At 39.1% G+C, this 19184-nt stretch overlaps 2 protein-coding genes across 51 annotated transcripts in view; both read left to right on the forward strand.

The window, feature by feature from the left end:
• The window catches only part of SOX5 (SRY-box transcription factor 5), a 1214093-nt gene that overhangs the window by 1101305 nt on the left and 93604 nt on the right, over nt 1-19184 (forward strand). The gene's annotated exons all lie outside the window — the stretch shown is intronic.
• C2CD5 (C2 calcium dependent domain containing 5) overlaps nt 1-19184 on the forward strand; it is an 86357-nt gene that overhangs the window by 32398 nt on the left and 34775 nt on the right. For 33 of the 50 annotated variants that reach the window (XM_083401792.1, XM_083401795.1, XM_083401770.1 and 30 more), the window contains one exon: nt 18788-18902. In XM_083401792.1, the coding sequence (XP_083257918.1) occupies nt 18788-18902 (115 nt within the window). Of the gene's footprint in view, nt 1-4478; nt 4545-15290; nt 15321-18787; nt 18903-19184 lie in introns of all 50 variants that reach the window. The other 17 variants (XM_083401769.1, XM_083401764.1, XM_083401801.1 and 14 more) reach the window with 2 other exon arrangements.

Consider the following 19184-nt stretch of genomic DNA (forward strand, 5'->3'; position numbering starts at 1 on the left):
TGGGCACTAGGACACAACCAGATGAGATTGTATTCTTCCTGTTGCTTGAGGCAGGAAAACTCCGAAGGAAGGTCTCAGCCCTCTGGGAATGTCAGTTTGTTTTCCCACCTCAGTTGCAGCAGATCTATATTCACTTACTGCTCTTCTGGCCTTTGCTCCCAGTTCACCAAGTTGTCATTTTCACTGTTTCTGAGACTTCAGAGTGATTGCATTTAGTTACTGTGTTTCAATGTTTCAGTGTGTTGGGAATTTTATTTTCAGTCAGTTGTCAGTTAAGCTACCTCATTGTGGTGTGTCTCTTATTAACTGCCCTGTTACCTTTCCTATTTAATTCAGATCCTGTTTATTCAAATTAACTGAGTCTTTTAATTCATTCCTCTCATTTATTAATTCATTATTCCTCTCAATTCATTAATTGTGAAAATTGATTTTACTTGAATAATTATTTTGCTTGATTGAAGAAATTAACTGAACCCTTAAAAAAGCACAGCCTCCCATTAATAATCCTTCTCGACTCCCCTATCTTGCTGCTGGGTAAAGGCTGTGAACAGTTCTAGGTAAAGGTAAAGGGACCCCTGACCGTTAGGTCCAGTCGTGGCTGACTCGGGGGTTGTGGCGCTCATCTCGCTTTATTGGCCAAGGGAGCCGGCGTACAGCTTCCGGGTCATGTGGCCAGCATGACTAAGCCGCTTCTGACGGACCAGAGCAGTGCATGGAAACGCCGTTTACCTTCCTGCCGGAGTGGTACCTATTTATCTACTTGCACTTTGATGTGCTTTCAAACTGCTAAGTTGGCAGGAGCAGGGACCGAGTAACGGGAGCTCACTCAGTTGCAGGGATTCAAACCGCTGACCTTCCGATCGGCAAACCCTAGGCTCTGTGGTTTAGACCACAGTGCCACCCGTGTCCCTGCAGTTCTACCGACTACTAGATACCATGTGCTTTAAAGAAAGGTTCTTCTGCCTTTGTGCAGGAACTATGTTGATAGAGGGCATAGTAGCACCAATGGCCCAATTCCTCTCAAGAAGCAAGGTGTTGGAGCCAAGTCAACAAGGCATGCAAATAGATGTCTGCCACTTGAAGGTGAAGCAGCACCCCATGACCAACCCCGTAGTAGCAGTGGCAGCAGTGGGCAAGGAGATGGTACAGAACCTGATTGGCCAGCAGCGGGCAGAGGAGGTGGCCATCAGCTTCAGAGCTTGTGTACAGGCAAGCCAGATACAATGGTGAATGTCAGCAAACACCAGTGAATCACAGAGATGAGAAACTTTCTGCAGATGATAGAGGTTCTGGGTCAGCCCCAGATCAACAGGTCTTGTTGAATTCTGATAGCTCTTCAGGGTTTATGGCTATGGATTTTGAAGAACCCCCCTTGCCTGTAGCTCCAGTGTTTATGAGTGCTTCAATGCAATTCATTTGCTTTGTCTGTATAAACAAGAAGATCTACTACTCCCTCTGCTCAGTGTATTGTACAGTAGTAAGCTGTTATTTTCTCCTAACACCTGTCACATTAAAACTAATACACACTTAATGACTGAGATTTCAGCAGAATTAGTCACAGCAAAACAGTATTCTACCACCACCCTTCCTAGGCGAGTTGCAGCTTGCATTTTATCTGACATACATGTCAACTGTCACTGCAGACTTTGAGGCCCATTCCATAGGGGCTGTTGCCACTTCAGCGGCATTTTCCACTAACATACCTCTTCAGGAGGTTTGTGGGGCAGCCACTTGAGCTAGTCAGAGCTCAATTACTAGGAATTATAAGAATTAAGATAAACATTTCTGCAGAGGCTGCATTTGGGAGGTGAATACTTCCGTGGGATCTTCCTACATATTAAGCAGCCAGCACCTACCCATAGATGTCAGGGTTAGCTTTAGAGCATCCTGCTTTATGGTGTCTAGTACCTACTAGAAAAGGAACTATTGGTTCTATATGAAAGGTGTTTTTGAGTGGCCACTAGAAGATCCACAATACATCCTAGACTGACTGACAAGCTTATAGTTAAGATTTGGTGTTAGGTGTGGACTGTCCATATATTAACCTTGTGTCTTTATATGTTATATGTAGTTGTCTTAATTTTTGGCTGTGGTGTTTGTTAGTTGAATGGTTGGTCTTAGTATTAAGCAGTTTTTGCACTTGGCCAGAAGGTGAACTGACATTCTAACGGAAACTCCAAGGGAGGGATAAGAGATTGCTTTCTCTGGAGTGATAACATTTTCCTACCTTAAGCAACAGAAGGACCACAATCCCACTTGGTGGTATCCTAGTGCCCACTCAGAAACACCATCAGATCAGTCCCTTTTTCTTCTGTACTGTTCCTGCTCTAAGAAGTTCTGGAGAAGACTGGATAGTTATGGGAAATGCAAAGAGCCAATTAAGTATTCTTCATGTGGAACTTTTCCTAATATTAACTGTTCCACAGATCCTGTCTGTATGATGAGGGCTACTCCAAAACCTTCATCCTCAATAAAGGGGAACTCTAGTAGTGGGACAGCTCCTGTAAAACAGGGACCCTATTTAAGCTTATTAAAAGGGGGAACCTCTCCAGTTTCAATAGTACTGAATGCAAAAAAGATAGTTGCTTTCCCTTAGAAGTACTTTGAAAGAATTATCACTTAAGGTAGTAGATGCACGGGCTCCTTTTACTTCCTAGCCTCTGGAAATAACCAAAGTATTTCCTGGTTCTACGCAATCATTTTTTCAAGTTTCATTTCCACCCTTCCTTGCCCAGGTTTTGGACTGAATGGAAGACTCCATTAGCAGCAAAACCCAGAAACAAGTTGAGATATTGATTGTGTCCCCTTCCTAAGGACATCTCTGATCCTTTAATAGCCCCTAAAGTGGATGCTTCTGTCATTGATTTGTTTTCTATGACAGTTCGCATTGATTTCTAATTGATTTCCTAGCAAGGTAAATGTCAGAAAGGTAAATGTACCCCCAGAAGAAGCTCTATGTCATGACAGCGGCTCGTAAGGCATTGACAGCAGGAATCAGTTTGTTTCTGTGGGCTAATCAGCCAGCCTCACTTCTGATAACCTGCTTTTTGATGGTCTTGGTAAGCTGTCCTTGGCATCAGCTTGGGATCAAATGCTATTCTGCATGCCTTCAGATTGTTTTGTGTGAACCACAGTGGCTAATATGGTTGCTTGGCTTGGTCACCAGAAGGGCCCTCTGTCCATGTCCAAAGAGGAGATTCTTTCTTACTTGGTAGATCTCCATTTTGATAACTTTCATCTCACCTAGTCCATTTCCAACTAGGTATAGACATAGGTATAAATAGATGGTTCTTGTTTCTGTTTTTCTCCTTGATGAAGTCCTGTGTTTTGGTGTTGTAGACTGAGGACTGGGAGCCTTCTCTTTTGGGTAAGGTCATTTTCTATGTCTAACTTTTGGAAGAAGAAGACCCACTTCAAAAAATTTCCTCTGTTCCTGTCCAGATTGGATAGTGGTCAGATCAGACACAATCTCCATTTTGCCTCTAACCAATAAAGATACGCCCATGTCCAAGCTCCTTAACAGATCTTGTGCGTATCTGTGGAGGTAATACCTAGTCAGCATGCAAAAGGGAAAGCTGCCTGTGGGGCATTCCCCTGTTTCTAGCAGTTCAAGTGGGCCCAGGTTGTGTGCATTGGTCTGGCCCTGTTTGGAGAGTAGATGATTCATGCCTAATGTTGTACTTGTAGAGAGAGCCTTCTTATGCAGTTGAGACCCCATTGCTTCCAACATGCAATTAGTTCCAGCCAAGCTTTTTCTGCTGTGAAATTTTAAATGTTTTATACATTAGCCACAAAAGTTGAAATATAGCCATTTAAGTACTTTTCCCTTTTCATGTCTCAATACATTAATGAATCCTACATAACTTGAGAAAATCTCTGTGTACCATGAAAAGAGAAAGGAAAATTTCATTGGAACATTTTCCAATCTAATTTCTTGTTAAAAAAACCCCATTTAAAAACTAAGAGAAAAGTGCTTCATAAGAAAGCAAAGGAAAATCTAGCGGCAGGTGAGAGATGCTTGTGCTGATAAAATGCTAATATTGGCTATTCAAAAATAGATTCTCACAGAACTGAAGCAACACAGTAGTTCTGACACTGTCCTGCCATTTGCTGTCTTTCTTTAAAACGTTATGCTATCATTTCTGCTCAAATAATATTAACTGATAATTCAAGAGAGAAATACATGAACTGCCAGATGAATAAGTAGGGAAACATAGAAAAGGACTTTTGAAGCATGGTATTGGTAATTGCGTTAATCTTTTTTTACTTGATAAATATAGCTAGAATAATACAGCATGATCCTTCCATCCTTCCTTTTCTATTTTCACTCTCTTATTAACTTTGCTGTCTGTGTCTTTCCAGTTCCTGTGGAGTGGTATTAATCAGTTGTGTTCTTGTTGGTGGTGTGCTGTTTTTTTTCTTTCTTGCTTTCACTATTCTGCTAAAACTGATCTACTAATTTGCTGTTTTGAACTCAGCCTTTGTCGGAATTATGGGTAACACAAGATCATACAAACTGCTAGACTGGAATAGTTTCAATTCAGGTATTTTATTAGTCATTCAGTACTACATACGCTGACAGAAATTATGGCAGCTCAGTGAAGTCTTTTTAGAAAAATGGTAGCTTGTTACCAAGTTAATATTTCAAATTTTAATTATTTTTTATCTTGAAAATTTGCAAAATAATTTTCAGTTTCAGAATGTTAAACCCTACCATTAAATCAAATCTGATTTAGTTTCTTGAGAGCCTCCCTCAGCCAACCCTTTGCACCCAGATATATCTAATGAGGTCATGCTCCATGTTCTGTCATTTGTGGAAGGGTCTCTTCTGTGACATCTCCGTTAGAATGCCCTTCCCTGAGAGACAATGTTAACCTTTTGAAAGCAACCTAGGATCTTTTTGTCCCAACAGGCATTTGAGGACCCGGGGAGAATGTGGGTAGTTCTTGCTTCTGTTTGGGGGATTTTGAGAGATTTTTAAAAATGTATCATATCATTTCCATGTGAATTTCTTTATTTTTAAATGAGCCAAAGTGCTGAAGAACAGAGTGGAAATATAGCAACTGCCAAATTACCAAGCCAAATTCTTTTGACATAATGGAAAGCCCCTTGCATGCTTCAAAGTAACAACATTTTATAAAAATTACCATTTCATAACATTTTCCATTGGAAAGCCTAGAGACTGGCAGCCACCAGAGTCACATCTACAACCATGGTGTTATATTCTCTTGATTTTCTGTCTTATAGGGAGGGGTGGGCAGAAGGGCATCCATTGGAAATTGTATGCTTTCTTAAAAATCCATAAACACATATTTTTTAAAGAAACACTTTATGAAAATGTATAATGGAAATAAAAGAGAGGGATCAGATAGATCAGGGCCTAGGAAGTGCTATGTTCAGAAGTCTGAATGGTGAAGAAATACTTCTAGTGTACTGGTCTATACCTGAATAATGTAACTGAGTTTGAGGTTGGTAGGTCTTATGGAGAAGAATACTGTTGCAAATGCTTTAGTTCCACAGTAATTTTGGAAGCACACACATGCAGCCCTTCCCATTTTGTAAGCGTGTGAATGGATGGATACAGGAATAAAAAGTTTGAATAACCTTTTGAATAACAAAAGTGTAATTAAAACCAGCTTCTAGTGACAAGGTTCAAAATACACACAAACACACCAAAATTGAATCAGCAAATCCATATCATATTGCCAATATGGTAACAGTGTGAATGAACCTATGAAATTTAAAATGTTATAATTATTATTTTTTACTAATAGTAATTTAATTGTGTTAAAATTATTTGATCTCATTCCCTGTTTTATAAAATAACTTTACACTTAGTGGGCTGCCTATATTTAACTTCTGAACACTTCTGATCCTTGCTCTTAAAAAAAGTCAAAGATGTCATCCTGTGCCCACTAACCTTGAGAGTAAACCCATTAAACACAAAAGTGACTTACTTCTAGGTAGGCATTTATACTACTGCACTATAAGTTAACCATACAATGAATTCTTAATGAATGCCTGGATTTCAGCTCCTACACAGCAAGCAACGTGCCTAATCATCTTTGCATTTGCTATTTGGCAGGGGCAGGAGGGTACTTTAACACCCACCCACACTTATCGTGTTATATGTAGTGTTTGCATAAAATAGCTTCTAATGAGTGCCTGATCTCAGATGAACCCATCATAGGAAATAGGAGTCCTCGTTGCTAGAAAGTAAAGGACAAACTACAGAGATTTCAAGGATTAGAAATAAGTCAGAAACAGGAAATAAATGTGAACTAAAGAGAGAAAAGCAGCAACTATTCAGGATTCTGGGGATTCCCAAATCCTGATGTCCAAAAAAAGCACGCATGAGTCAAAGGGTCACCTTCACTCATTAGCTGAATTCACTGAAAGCAAGAGCAATCATGTTGGCTCATCTCACAGAAATTGCTTAGAAGGTTGCCTACACATTTTGCTTTCTTACATTCAGGAAGGTTAGAGACTTAACTTTTTTAAAAAATGAAAGCTCAGAGTCTGGATCCCCTGGTAGTGTGAGCCAATTGCACAATTCTAATCTGGCCATGGCTAATGTCCTGAGCTTCCTGATCAGAGCTTGTTCTCTTTTGTTTATCTAGACTTTCAGGATATGTCAGCTGGCTCTCCGAATAATACTGATTTAGTAGTTGATAAATCTAGAATTCTAATATTTCTTATTGTTTTGATTAAATGAATAAGCAAGTAAAAGATATTTGAAAAGAAACCCATTTATTGTTTTCAGTTTATTCTTAATATTTATCCTATATGAGCTCTGTAAACTGCTTTAATCTCTTAAGAAGCCCCACAGGGGGCCACTGGTCTGGAACTGGAGTAGGGTAGCTGAGTTTTGAAAGCAAACTTAGAAAGCTTGCTTAAAAGTGTAATTTAGATGGTAGATAGCCCAAGGTCTAATTGACCTTGGCAGCATTACAGAAATAACTTGGTGTAAACATTAACGGTCCTTGAACAATTTTTTCCAATCTATTAGACACCACAGAGTTTTTCACTGTGATGTTATCTTATTCTTCTGTCTTCATTTTATTTATTTTTTTGCAATGACTGTGTTAACTTTTGAGGAACAGTCTTATCTCCAGCTTATATTCCCCTTATATCCAGCTTTTAAATGTTAAGCATACACTGCCGTTAAAAATCGTTTGGTCTTTGCATCATGCAACTACAATTTAACTTTCCTTATATGAAGTTACTGTAGCTCTCATTTTCATTAGTAATCTTCTCCCCTTGGAAATTGATGTTCATTTGGGATGTAGTGTTGCGGGTTGTTCAGCGAGCCCTAAGCCTTGTTGCTGTCATGAAGCATCTGTCATTAGCCACAGGATCATCACCTTCACTTCAATTGTGAGGTCACTTAATGTTGGCAGTTAAAGCGGTTACCCATGATTCATGGTGGCATATGTGTCTATTAAGTTTATGGTTTATCCAATACAGTGAGTTCACAGTGATTTCACTGAGTATCAGAAAGAAGCCCTTCAATCTGGAAGTACTATGTAGAATTTTATTTTCTGGAAATGGATCAGGATCGAAAAATGCAAGGGAGGGAGTAAGAGCAGAGGGGCTCTTTTTGAATGTTGAATGATATCATCTGATTAAAAAAAATATTTTATCTGATTAAAATATTTTTTGATGGAAACTCCCTTTAAAAACAGTTGGCCTTGTTTCTTGGAGGATATATTTCCTTTTCAGGATCCTGAATACAGATGATATAGCCTAGTCTAGGTTTATGGTGTTGTTGGTAAAGCACTCAGACCTGAAGAGCTGTTGTATTATCACTCAGGTACATGTTAGTTGCTGATTTTCTCTTTTCTGGCTGTAACTCTGGCTGTCCCATCAGATGCCTGCAGGAGCAACTTTTTGTAATATGTGATGGACTTTAGTCAAAGGGATGTATGGAACAAGCTTTGGGGAAGTGAATATGTGTCTACATGGCCCCTTTGATTTCCTGACCTCATGTTAATTAATATACATCAAGGACAATATGAGAGAGAGTGAATCACAAATCAGCTTTGACAGATTAATAGTTCTGGACCTTTTGTTCCCAAAATGTAGAATGAAAAAACCATGACTTACCTTTAATTTGTTTTTTGGGAGTCTAAACAAGAAATAAATTAACAGCACAAACCTATACAGGTTTACTCAGTTGTCCAGTTTGTGCAAGGACTTTTATTGGTGCAGTAGAACTTCCCCTCCCTCTTTTCCCTCTGTGCAGCCCCCAAATCTGTTCTAGCAGTTCCTCCATCCCTCTGGACCAGATTTGGGTGCATGCAGGAGGAGAGGCGAGGGAGCAGAAGTTCTAACATGTAAATCCATGTGTGAACAGGATGACTTCATTTTGTCAATCAAACCAACCCTAAGGCCCACTGAGTTCATTGAGTTAAGTGGGTATACAGTTTTAGGATATGCATTTAAAATAATGGGTAAATAATAACTGACTCCTTCTTGTTAACTGTCTTAATATTGTCTTATTCAAAAGAGTTTTCAGATGGTTTTATCTAGTTTTTTTTTTTACTAGAAAGCATTCACAGGTTGTTGTTTTTTAAATGTAATTCCCTCTTTCCCCAAGGCTTATGCATAGTTGGGGTTGCCACCAGAGTTCTGTGCAGGATATATGATTTGAGAATGTTACAGTTTCAGTTGTAATTTGAAACTGCTATGAACGTGTACATTTCATGGGCTATTTTCCAAATATCTTGCAGCAAATATAACTTACAGTGATGGCTAGACTTCCAGAATGATAGTGTTACTCTTTCACAGAAAAACAAAATTTTGTGGCATCTTAAAAACCTGCAACTTTTATGGCATAAAAGTGCAACAGGAGCTGGCTTCTAGTCCACAGAAGCTTATGTGTTGTTTTTAAGGTGCCTCAAGATTCCTGGTTGATTGTGTTGGATATACACATCTTAGTAGCTTTTTGTTGGTTCATTTTAATAGCATTGAGTTGTCTCCAACCATCTTGTTCTGTTAGTGCAAAGACTTCCCCTTGTGCAGCAGAACTTTCCCTTGCTCTCCTCTCCCGCTGTGATCCACCCACCTCCCCCAAAACAGATCTGAGAGGGAAGAGAGCAAGGGAATTTCTGATGCACAAATGGAAGTCTTTAGTTTCTCTTCAGATTGCAGACATATTCCACCCTTAAAAAAACCAAGTATATAGGGCCCACATACTTTATCTTTTATGCAATTAAATTTGGGAATAATTTTTCTGTTAGCCTCTAAAATTATTCTAATGCATAAGAACCTTCAGAAAACTTTTGAAGCAGCCTCCTACAGAAGCTTCATATATACTTTATTGTAGATCTGTCTCTACGACCATAATGGCTGAACTGCAACATTTTTCAATGCTAAATGTCCCTGTGAATCTCTGCATTGTTGGCACAAGAAGAAGTAGATTGTTTTAAGATTGCTTACTGTAGCTTGCTTATTCCAGCTAATACTGGTAGTAGCAAGCCAGTAATATCTGATATAATGTTGAAGAACGTGCTGCTAGCAGGCTGCCTGACTGTTAGTGGGATTAATAACTTCATAATAGAGCAATTCATACTTGATTCTCATCCAGTTGAACACTTGCTTAACCTGGCTTATCATTCATCTCTTAACTTGGAACGTACAGCTGATGAGAATCAGTCAGCAGCCACCTTTTCGTTATGTAGGTCCCTTTGCTCTGTCCAGAATAGTATTTTGAAACAAGCAAAGCTTGAGAAACATTGGCAAGGGTTGTATAATAGCCCTAGGTTAAAATGACCAAGAGAGGTTTTCACTATATACTTACTGGGCACATTGACCTCTTAGAAGCTTCTAACGAAGAGTCAGCCCTGCTGGCCACCAAAGACTAAATAGCAGAGCCATTGATTATATAGGGTTGTCTACCCGTGTGGACAGGAAACAGCATATTGAGGGGACGGGGGACTACAGGCTGTTCTAGGTATGATGCTCTAATGTAGGCATGATGGACCACAGGTTGACTCAAAATAGTTTCTGTGTTTTAGTGTGATTGATTAAACCAGCTTGGCATCGGAGCTACTCAACTTTATGGCCAAATGGGATAATGTAATACATGTTCATTGAATTGTATTGCAGTCTCTTTCCTCTAGTAACAGGATTGTAGCAGAGATATTTTCTGTGTATCCATGTGAGATGCTGCTTTGGACATTTGCAGTGTTTGCCTAGAGCTTAGATACTTTGCTATTCTTCAAGATACCAAGCTTACCACTAGGTTTGAAATAGGCATGGAAAGTGCCAGGGCAAGTGATGCACATTAAGGTAAAATATCCTAATTTCACATAGATTCTAAGGAGGTCTGAAAAGGCAATGAACACCAGAACATCACTGGGGCATGTGATGTGCTGCTGCGGTTTTGGAAATGCCTGTCATGGCCAGGCAATTCACCACAATTCACCACAATAGGGGATCTTTTGCAAAAAATCCTCCAAAGCTATAAATAACACACACACACACACACACACACACACACTGTAGGAAATTGCTATAAAGAGTTATTTAGCGAGCTGTGATAAAATGTAGTTCTAGTGCTATTATTATTATTATTATTATTATTATTATTCCCAACTATGACTACATTTTGTGGCTACTATTCAACTAAGTTTTACATCAAATAGACGCATTGAAATGAATGGACATGACTAAGGTAGACCCATTAATTTTAATAGGTATACTTTGAGTAAAAGGTATTGGAATAGCATGCTGAGTTCTTATCCATCTATCCATCCTTCAGGGAAGTCTGATGTTTTATTGTTTTTTTATAATATCATTAATTCTGTTGGAAGCCGCCCAGAGTGGCTGGGGAAACCCAGTCAGATGGGCGTGGCATAAATATTTTATTATTATTATTATTATTATTATTATTATTATTATTATTATTATTAGTTGTATTCACCAGAAGGTCCCAGTGTAGATTTCTGTATACAAAAATGAAAACAGTACCAACCCATAACACAATCTGTGTTTTCAAATGCAAACTGGAAGATAATGCATGTTGGATCATCTGGGCAGTACAGGGAACTAACAACTTACATGTGTTTAAATTGTGTACATTTAGCTTTATGCGCTTGCCCAAAATAAAAATAAAAAAATGGAAAGGGGGGCAGGTGCCTGGGAGAAAAAAGGCAGTCCCACCCACTATTGAAACCAATGTGTTTTGATTGTATATGATTCCTCTCTCTTTTTTTAAAAAAAATCTCAGATGGTACTGTAAGAGATGATTATCCTTTTTCATAGAAACTTCCATTCAGAACTGCCAGTGCCACCAGCAGAATTTTTTTTTAAAAAATCCATTGAGTTTTAAGTATAGGCTAGGATCTTATTTGCTTTTCAGGGTTGATTCCTGAAAATAAAGAAACAGGAGTAAGGAAGCATTTTGAGCACAACTGTCTTAGTAATACTTGGGGTTTGTGTTAATGCAATATTTCTCTCTTTACATTTTCAAGTTGGGGTACTCGGGTGGATTTGCCCTTTCAATAGTCTTAATCATATCATACAGGCTGCAATTAAAGCATATTAATTAGTCCTGGTAAATTATTTCACTTATTTCTGACAGAACTTAATTTAAGGGCATGGAGCCAATGTGCAAGTCTAAAATCACACCAGGAGAAGGCTCATTGGACTACAGCTAACTTGTTAGAAGCAACAATTTTTCAGCTGGAGTGTCCCATTACTGCTCTACTAATCATTATCCTCCAACACCGTATCTATTTGTAGGAACTAAAATATTGATTGAACCCTGCAAGATTCTTGTAATTTCAGTGAAAGATTCAAAAGCAGCAGAATTTTGTACAGATCTTCTGCTCAAAAGTTTTTAGGGAATCCTTGCTAAACTTACTTGAATAGATTTTTGCTAGAAAAGCTTGTGATTGAGTGCTCTGTATGCTTGCCTTTTGCTTTCACCTAGACTCCAGGGCCATTACTTTCTGTAACCATTTCAGTGAGCTGCCATAGTTTTCAGTCTGTACTGTCACCTGATCCAAGCATGCGCCAAAATACCCACCGTTTCTGGCTCCTGTCTGCTGAATCTGCTTTGCAAACCCTTAGTTTTTTAAGCTTTTGCTTTAGCCGGAACAAACAGGCGGCACCCTTCTGGAGTGTGCTGGACCCATGCCATCCTGCTCCCCCCCAACTCCTCTATTGTTTATGTAAATCCTTAGCTTTACGTAAATGTGTAAATGCTCTGATGGCATCCCCATGTGAAATTGTGTGGCTCGTGTAAAAAAAAAAAAATACATGTCAGAAAAAATAGAATGCTCCACATTGCACTGCATTCCAGTGTTTTGTATGAACTATTCTTGCCATGTTGTGGTGTATTGATTTTTATTTATTTATTAAAGTCATTTTTATCTTTTTACATGCAAGGTAAGTTTGCATATATTGTGTGTGAATATGCATTGCATTTTGTATATATACAAAGTTCTTTGGTTAATTTTAATAGATGTTGCGGAAGAGAAATTCATTTCTTTTTTACCTTTTTAATTAAATTATGTATGAGAGGAGAAACTTTGTAGTTTGGCATGTGGTTTTTCTGGATGCAGTGGAGCTGGTCCTGCTCCCATACACTACCAGTTAAGTGATCCTCATAGTTCTTCTCTGCTAAAAGCTAGTTAGCTTGCGGGGGGGGGGGGGGGGATATTGGTTTGGCCATTTGTTATTGGATTCCACGTGGCGGTATACCACATGGCGTTTCACCGTGATCTCACAATGTTCTTTGCATTTTTAGGTCTGGTTTTTAGCCATTGAGTGGTTTTAACTCAGTGACCTTTCAGTAGCTGGTGCTAGTCAAACAGTTACAGTGAGCAAGCGTTCACTATTGAGAAGATACTACAATCAAATAACACACATGAATGGAGCTCATCAGGATTTAGTAATGTAAAGGTAGCAGGAATAGGAGATAACTTGTTTTTAAACTCTGTGAGCTACAGAATCCCACTTGTTAGCAGAAAGAAACAGGATGAGTCTAGGGATCTAGTCTAGGGATCCTTTGACAGTGTTTCTGCCTCTTTCTTTTGAGCATTTCCTTTTTTTTACCACTCTGACCTTTTTTAACCATGTTTGCAATTTTCATATATTGCTTGTGTTTTGATTTTTTTTGCTTGCCTTGTTATCTTCCCCACCCTCCCTCTCTCTTGTCTCATCTTCTCTGACTTGCTTTTCTGAACTTTCATTCAAACTTACTTATTTAGAAGGTTAAGCAATACTATCAGTAACTACATATGTTATATATGTTGAGACACGGTTCCAACACAAAAGAGTGATGACACTTAGATTTTTAGAGTAATTATCTTAATGTTTTCTTATCATGGATCATTGTATAACTTAGGAAAAGCTGGTTTTTTCCCTTTTCCTTCTTTTAAATAGCTTGTTTTTAGAAATATATTTTCTCAGTTTCAAGGCATGCTTAAGGAACTATGAAATCTCAGTTTTATTACCAAAAAGCAGTTTCTCATGCTACATTCTAAGAGTGCTTTTGGGATTACCACAAGTTTCAAAAATGCCTAGTCAAGCAGTGCAGGGGGCTGCCATTGGCAAGAGAAAAGCATTGAAAAAACTCCAAGGAGTTTGCTTCCCACTCCTCTGGACTGTTGCCTGGGTTCTCCACATACAGAATTTGAAGCTTGTGGTGTAAGATTTGGATGAACATTTTCCCCATCAGACTCCATTTGTGCCTAGAAAGGTATTTGAGTGAGCTATTCACTTTCCATTGTAGGAGTCTGGCCTGGTTTAGTTTTTGTCCTAAAAAGACCCCATCCACTTGAATAACTGATCCTCAGGCTCTGATGTCTGGATAGAGTCTTAAGTCTGCCCTTGACTGGAGAATAGGAAAGAAATGGAAACAGCCAAAGAAGTGGATGCACCTTGTAAATCTGTTTGCCTGCCTGTGATCCACTATGGCAGAAACTAATAGAAAGTAATAGAATCCTAGGTTTAATAGAAATTAATAGAATGCTCCAAATTTCATTCTGGGAGATAAAAACAGGAGTTACAGATATATGATTACTTCTACACTTTTTAGTAGCTGATGGACTGATCTCACTATGCTGGCAAATGCATTTTTGCTTTACCAACACAGTACCACAGAATGCCAGTGATGTAACACCAGTATTGTTGGAGATATTAACTATAGGCATGTACACCAGCGTGGGTGTTTAAGATGCAGATTAAATAGTTTAAAGAGTCATATCTTTAAACGGTGGACAACTATTTCTTCTGAAGCATCTAGCTTTTGGTTCCCACCTGGTCCTGGCTTCTTCTCAGTGTGGTAAGGGTTAAGCAGGTTGTTGTCTGGACCCAGGGATAGCCTTAACATTAGACAGAACGAGGCAGCCATCTTACAAAGTAGATGCTGATGAGCAGCAATGAGGTGCTAGAGGACACAGCTATGAGTTCCATGCTTCCTAAGCCAGCCGACTTCCCTCAGGTGTAATGGAGAATGCTATTTTGCCTCCAGTGTTAAAGTAATATCCAGCTTCCATTCTGGTCAGCTTCTGTACATGGAGTGTATGGAGTACCATCTTGTCATTTGCCTCAGGCAGCAAAATGTCTTGGGTCAGCCCTGTCTGGAAGTAAACTACAGTCGTAGCTTGGATCCCAAATGCCTTGCAAGTCAAACGTTTTGGCTCTTGAACGCCGCAAACCCGGAAGTGAGTGCACTGGTTTGCAAACGTTCTTTGGAACCCGAACATCCAACGCGGCTTCCGATTGGCTGCAGGAGCTTTCTGCAGCCAATCAAAAGCCGTGCCTTGGTTTTTCCAAACGTTTTGGAAGTCAAATGGACTTCCGGAACGGATTGCATTCGACTTCCAAGGTACAACTGTATCTTGATTCATTACTGGATATCCTTATGCTCTTTAGAAGGCATGCCCATTTGAGTATTGACAATTCTTATTCTCCATGACCATCAGTGGTGGTTGAGGGGATGCGGGGAGCTGGAGTTCAGGAACACCTAGGGGGCTGAAGGTCTTACATGGTTAGCTGCTAGCCTTCCATTTTGTGGGAGGCCTTGAGCCAAGCCCCACCACCATCACCCAAGATTTCCCTCGAGCTGCCAGTTTTTCAGCCCTAATTTATAGCAGTATGCTTTGTATTTTGAGTTTAGTCACTGCATGCTTTTTTAAAAAGGCAGGGCCAGCCACACTTAGAATAAATATGGCTGTATGATGATATGGTTGTCATTATGGAGTCAGTGAAACTCATAAATGCATTCATTTTATTTCTCTTTATGGTGACCTCTTCTGAAATTGTGTTATGGAAAGGGAGTCCCCAAAGCCCTCTCTCCTTTATAAGTAAGCTTTCACAGTACATAGTAAGTCATTTTTGTTTGTTTTTTTGTTTATTTGCTTGTGTGTGTGCTTGCTGCTGAATGCATTTCTTTCTTCTTAATTAGCAAGTCCTGCTCTTAAACACATTTTTCTTGAGAATTAAAATTGCTTTTGGATTTTTGGTTGTGTTGGGCTCCATAATAACCTCCACAAATATTTCTGCTGGTGCATGTGTAAGCCATTTGAAAAATAAATGAATTAAAGATTCTTGCTCTGAACACCCTGCTTGTGAGTAAATTCTGTTTGCAATCATTGGAACCCACTTCCAAGTAAATCTGTTTTAAGACCAGGGTGCAAAAACAAGGTTTACCTTCAGTGCATCCTCACAAACGTGTCATTTATGGTTACAGTGTTAACAAAATTGTTCTTTAAAATGAATGTTATACCTTGAGTTTTTGATTCATTTAATAAATGCCATTTACTAGTGTAAGAGAACACCTTTCCCTTTTTGGTTGCAGCAGCAATAGGCTGTGTGTCTCATTTGCTTATTTTTTGGTTGTCATATCAGTATGAAAACACAGACTGGTAGCGAAAGAATGGCTTAACTGTAAACTATGCCATATTCCACATTGCTTTTGAAATAGTTTAAAACTTTTTCAATAGAAAAAAAAGTTGTATCAGTTTGCTATCATGGTTAGATATGCTCCAGGAAAGTTATTAAAAGAAAATACCTGGTGGAAATTATTAAGCATGAGACCATTTGCAAGTAAAACAAAACAAAATAAAATTCATGCCTTTTTGAGACCTCTTTCCCAATAAAACACTATAATTGCCCATAAATCATTGGGGTTAGCAAGACTTCACTATGTAAAGTGTGAAAACTGATTCCACCGTTTAAACTTAAAAAGTGCCATTAACACACATATACTTAGGCAAATGTTATAATTACATTATAACGGTGCAGTGATAATGAGTGGTGAACTTCTGGTAACAACAAATAATTGTTTTATGTTGTTTTTCGTGTATACTGCTTAGGTTTTTAAAATAATAATAATAATAATAATAATAGGTTTATAATTTATTCTAAATTAATAACGGGGCAATCCTAACCATGTCTGCTCAGAAGTAAGTTCTATTGAATTCAATAGGTCTTACTCCCAGGTAAGTGAGGCTAGTATTGCAGACTTTGTAACCATAGTGCATGATAACTGAGCAGCCTGAGCAGAAAGCACCACTTTTCACAACTCGTAAGAGTAGGCCAGACAAATGATTTACCAGTTCTGAGACTGCCATCTAGATGCCCCAAGCAAGCTAGCTACATATCTAGACTTAGAGCAGAGGTTGATGAACTTTAGAATTAGATCAGCCACAAGGGGATTTTTCAGGATACTCACACTACAGTGGGTTGTTCAGTTTCCAGACATAAGCAGTGAGTGTCCACCATATATTTAAGCACCATCAGCCACAGTTTAATCATGCATGTGGAACTGTATATGAAAACAATCTGGTCACAGGCATCTATGCCTCCTTTAATTTAATACATTACAGAATGGTCTCAAGCTTAAAATTCCGATCTGAGAGTACTACATAGTTAGCCTATGACTGAAAAGTGTCAAATCTTCTTGAAAGCCCAAATATGTTGCTGTTGACACTTCAGGATTTGTGGGCAAGGAACTTGGGGAGAATTTCTGGTTTGTTTGTTTTTTCAGTGAGCCACCCAGAGTCAGGTTTTTCGCACCAATCCCCTGGCTGTTTATTGTTATATTTCATCCATAATCCTGTAAATCCTGTGTTGCTTGTTTCTTGACTACTGTCTGACTACTGCTCTCCAGTCCCCGCTTATATATACATATCTGTATCATAAGCATGATGTTTTGGAATTGCAACACAGAGTTTTATGCCATACTTTGTGAATTTGGATGGCATATACTGCCTCATTAGACATCTTTCTTTGCATGGCACTAATTTTTCACCAGTTATTACATTATCATATGTAATAATCAAATATTGTGTGTGAGTGTTATTAAACGTATCCCATAGGCCACACACAAGGGTAAGCTTGTCTCTCACACCTGTAGTTCAGCGCTGAAACTTGTCCTCAGTTTGAGAACGTCATTCTTTCTTTTGAAGGAGGCCAGTGACATTGTGCCCTAGAAATCATCAGAAACACATTTTGCAGAGATGGTTCTATGTATCTAGAGATAAATGGGCATCTAAAGGTCCTGAACTGTCTTGCCACCTACAGAAGTGAGGGTACTGGTTGCTTGCAGTTGGGGTCTCAGTGACCCCAAAAACCAGGTTATTTAGTTTTGCGCAAAAATAGCTATGATACAAAAATGGTTTTGCTTTTTCACAAGAAAAGTTCTAATTGAGGGGTGGGGTTAAACTATTTAGGGTTATAAAGTGGCTTAGTAAACCTGTGGTCCCATCTGTGATGTTGGTAGAAGTTGAGTTACTGATTAGTCTGTTACAAAAATAGACAGAACATTTCATCCTCTATGCTCCTTTCTGGTGGACAGAAGAATTTCTGGGCTAAGCATCTGCAGCTATGGCCAACAACTAAAATTATAAGCAGCCTTGTGCAGGATCATTTTGACCCCTGGCGCTGTGTGCATGTACCCTCTCCCCTTGGCTATTCCAGATGGGGTAGAACTGACCTCAAAAGCTGCAAGGGTCAAAACACTGATTTCCCCTCTCCCACTGTTAAGAAAGGAAGGCCTAAACATGGCAATTTACACATTGTCATAGTTAAGGACCAGAAGTGAGGTCCTTATTTTGCCCTAATGGGCAAGAGGGTGGCTATTGGCTATGACCAGAGGCTGAGGGAGAAGGACTACCTGGAATATGGAGTTGTAGAAGACTGACGCAAAAGTTTTATGATTTTTGCTCTCAGGGTGTATTCGAAAAACAAAACAGCATCGATGGAGAATTATATATAGCAATGGGGGCTTCTATACACGAACAACAAGCGTTAAGCTCCACATTTCTTGGTATCCTGACTAGGGAGTTTTTGAAAGCTCAGAGAGGGAGGAAACCACAATGAGTGTGATCTCTTTAACATTGAGATTTGGTGACTACGGATGTCCTTACAGTGGGATTGGAGGTAGATCCTGGTTGCAGAGGCTACTGCTCTATTTTAGTCAAGAAATAAATACGCACATATAAGGTTAGATAGGAGAGGAGTATAGCTCATAGCCACAATGTTCCCCTGTGCAGGCAATATTGGACAAAGTAAATCCATAAAATCTTGTGTTTTTCTAAGAATTAAAGAAGTCAAGTGAATCAACAAGGTTTCAGTTCATGAAATCAGCACTACAAAGGAATAAGCAAGGTTACCTAATCAGTGTAGAGATAGGCTGATAGGAAGCAAAAACAAAGTTGTCAGGCGCTTGTGACAGCTCAAAAGCTAAATTATTCTTGATCTTTAGCCACAAAGTTTTACATGCTTGTGTTAGTGCAGAACAGTGACTGATTTTTGCTTTATCTTTCAGATGACCCAGAGACACGAGATGCGTGGTGGGCCGAAATACGACAAGAAATAAAATCCCATGCAAAGGCACTGGGGTGTCATGCTGTAGTGGGCTACAGTGAATCAACTAGCATTTGGTAAATCACTTATATTTTTGTAATGCTTTCGAAATGAGTGCTGAATCTTACAAGCAGCATGTGTGGAAGGAGAAGAAATTACTGCAGGAAGCAGTGTGTAGGCAAAGCTGAGATAGGCAGTGAGAATGCTTCAGACAATGGTGCAGAAAACAGGCAGAGAGACAGGGACACCCTTTCGGGCGCATGCCAAAGATGCATCACTGTGATGGGTTTCAGATGCCTATTAAAAACCTACTTGTTCGGGCATTTCCTGACTCTTGTTTTTTAGACTGCACTGCTTGG

Source organism: Podarcis tiliguerta (assembly GCF_965153285.1).
Source record: "Podarcis tiliguerta genome assembly, chromosome: 10".
NCBI lineage: Eukaryota > Metazoa > Chordata > Lepidosauria > Squamata > Lacertidae > Podarcis > Podarcis tiliguerta.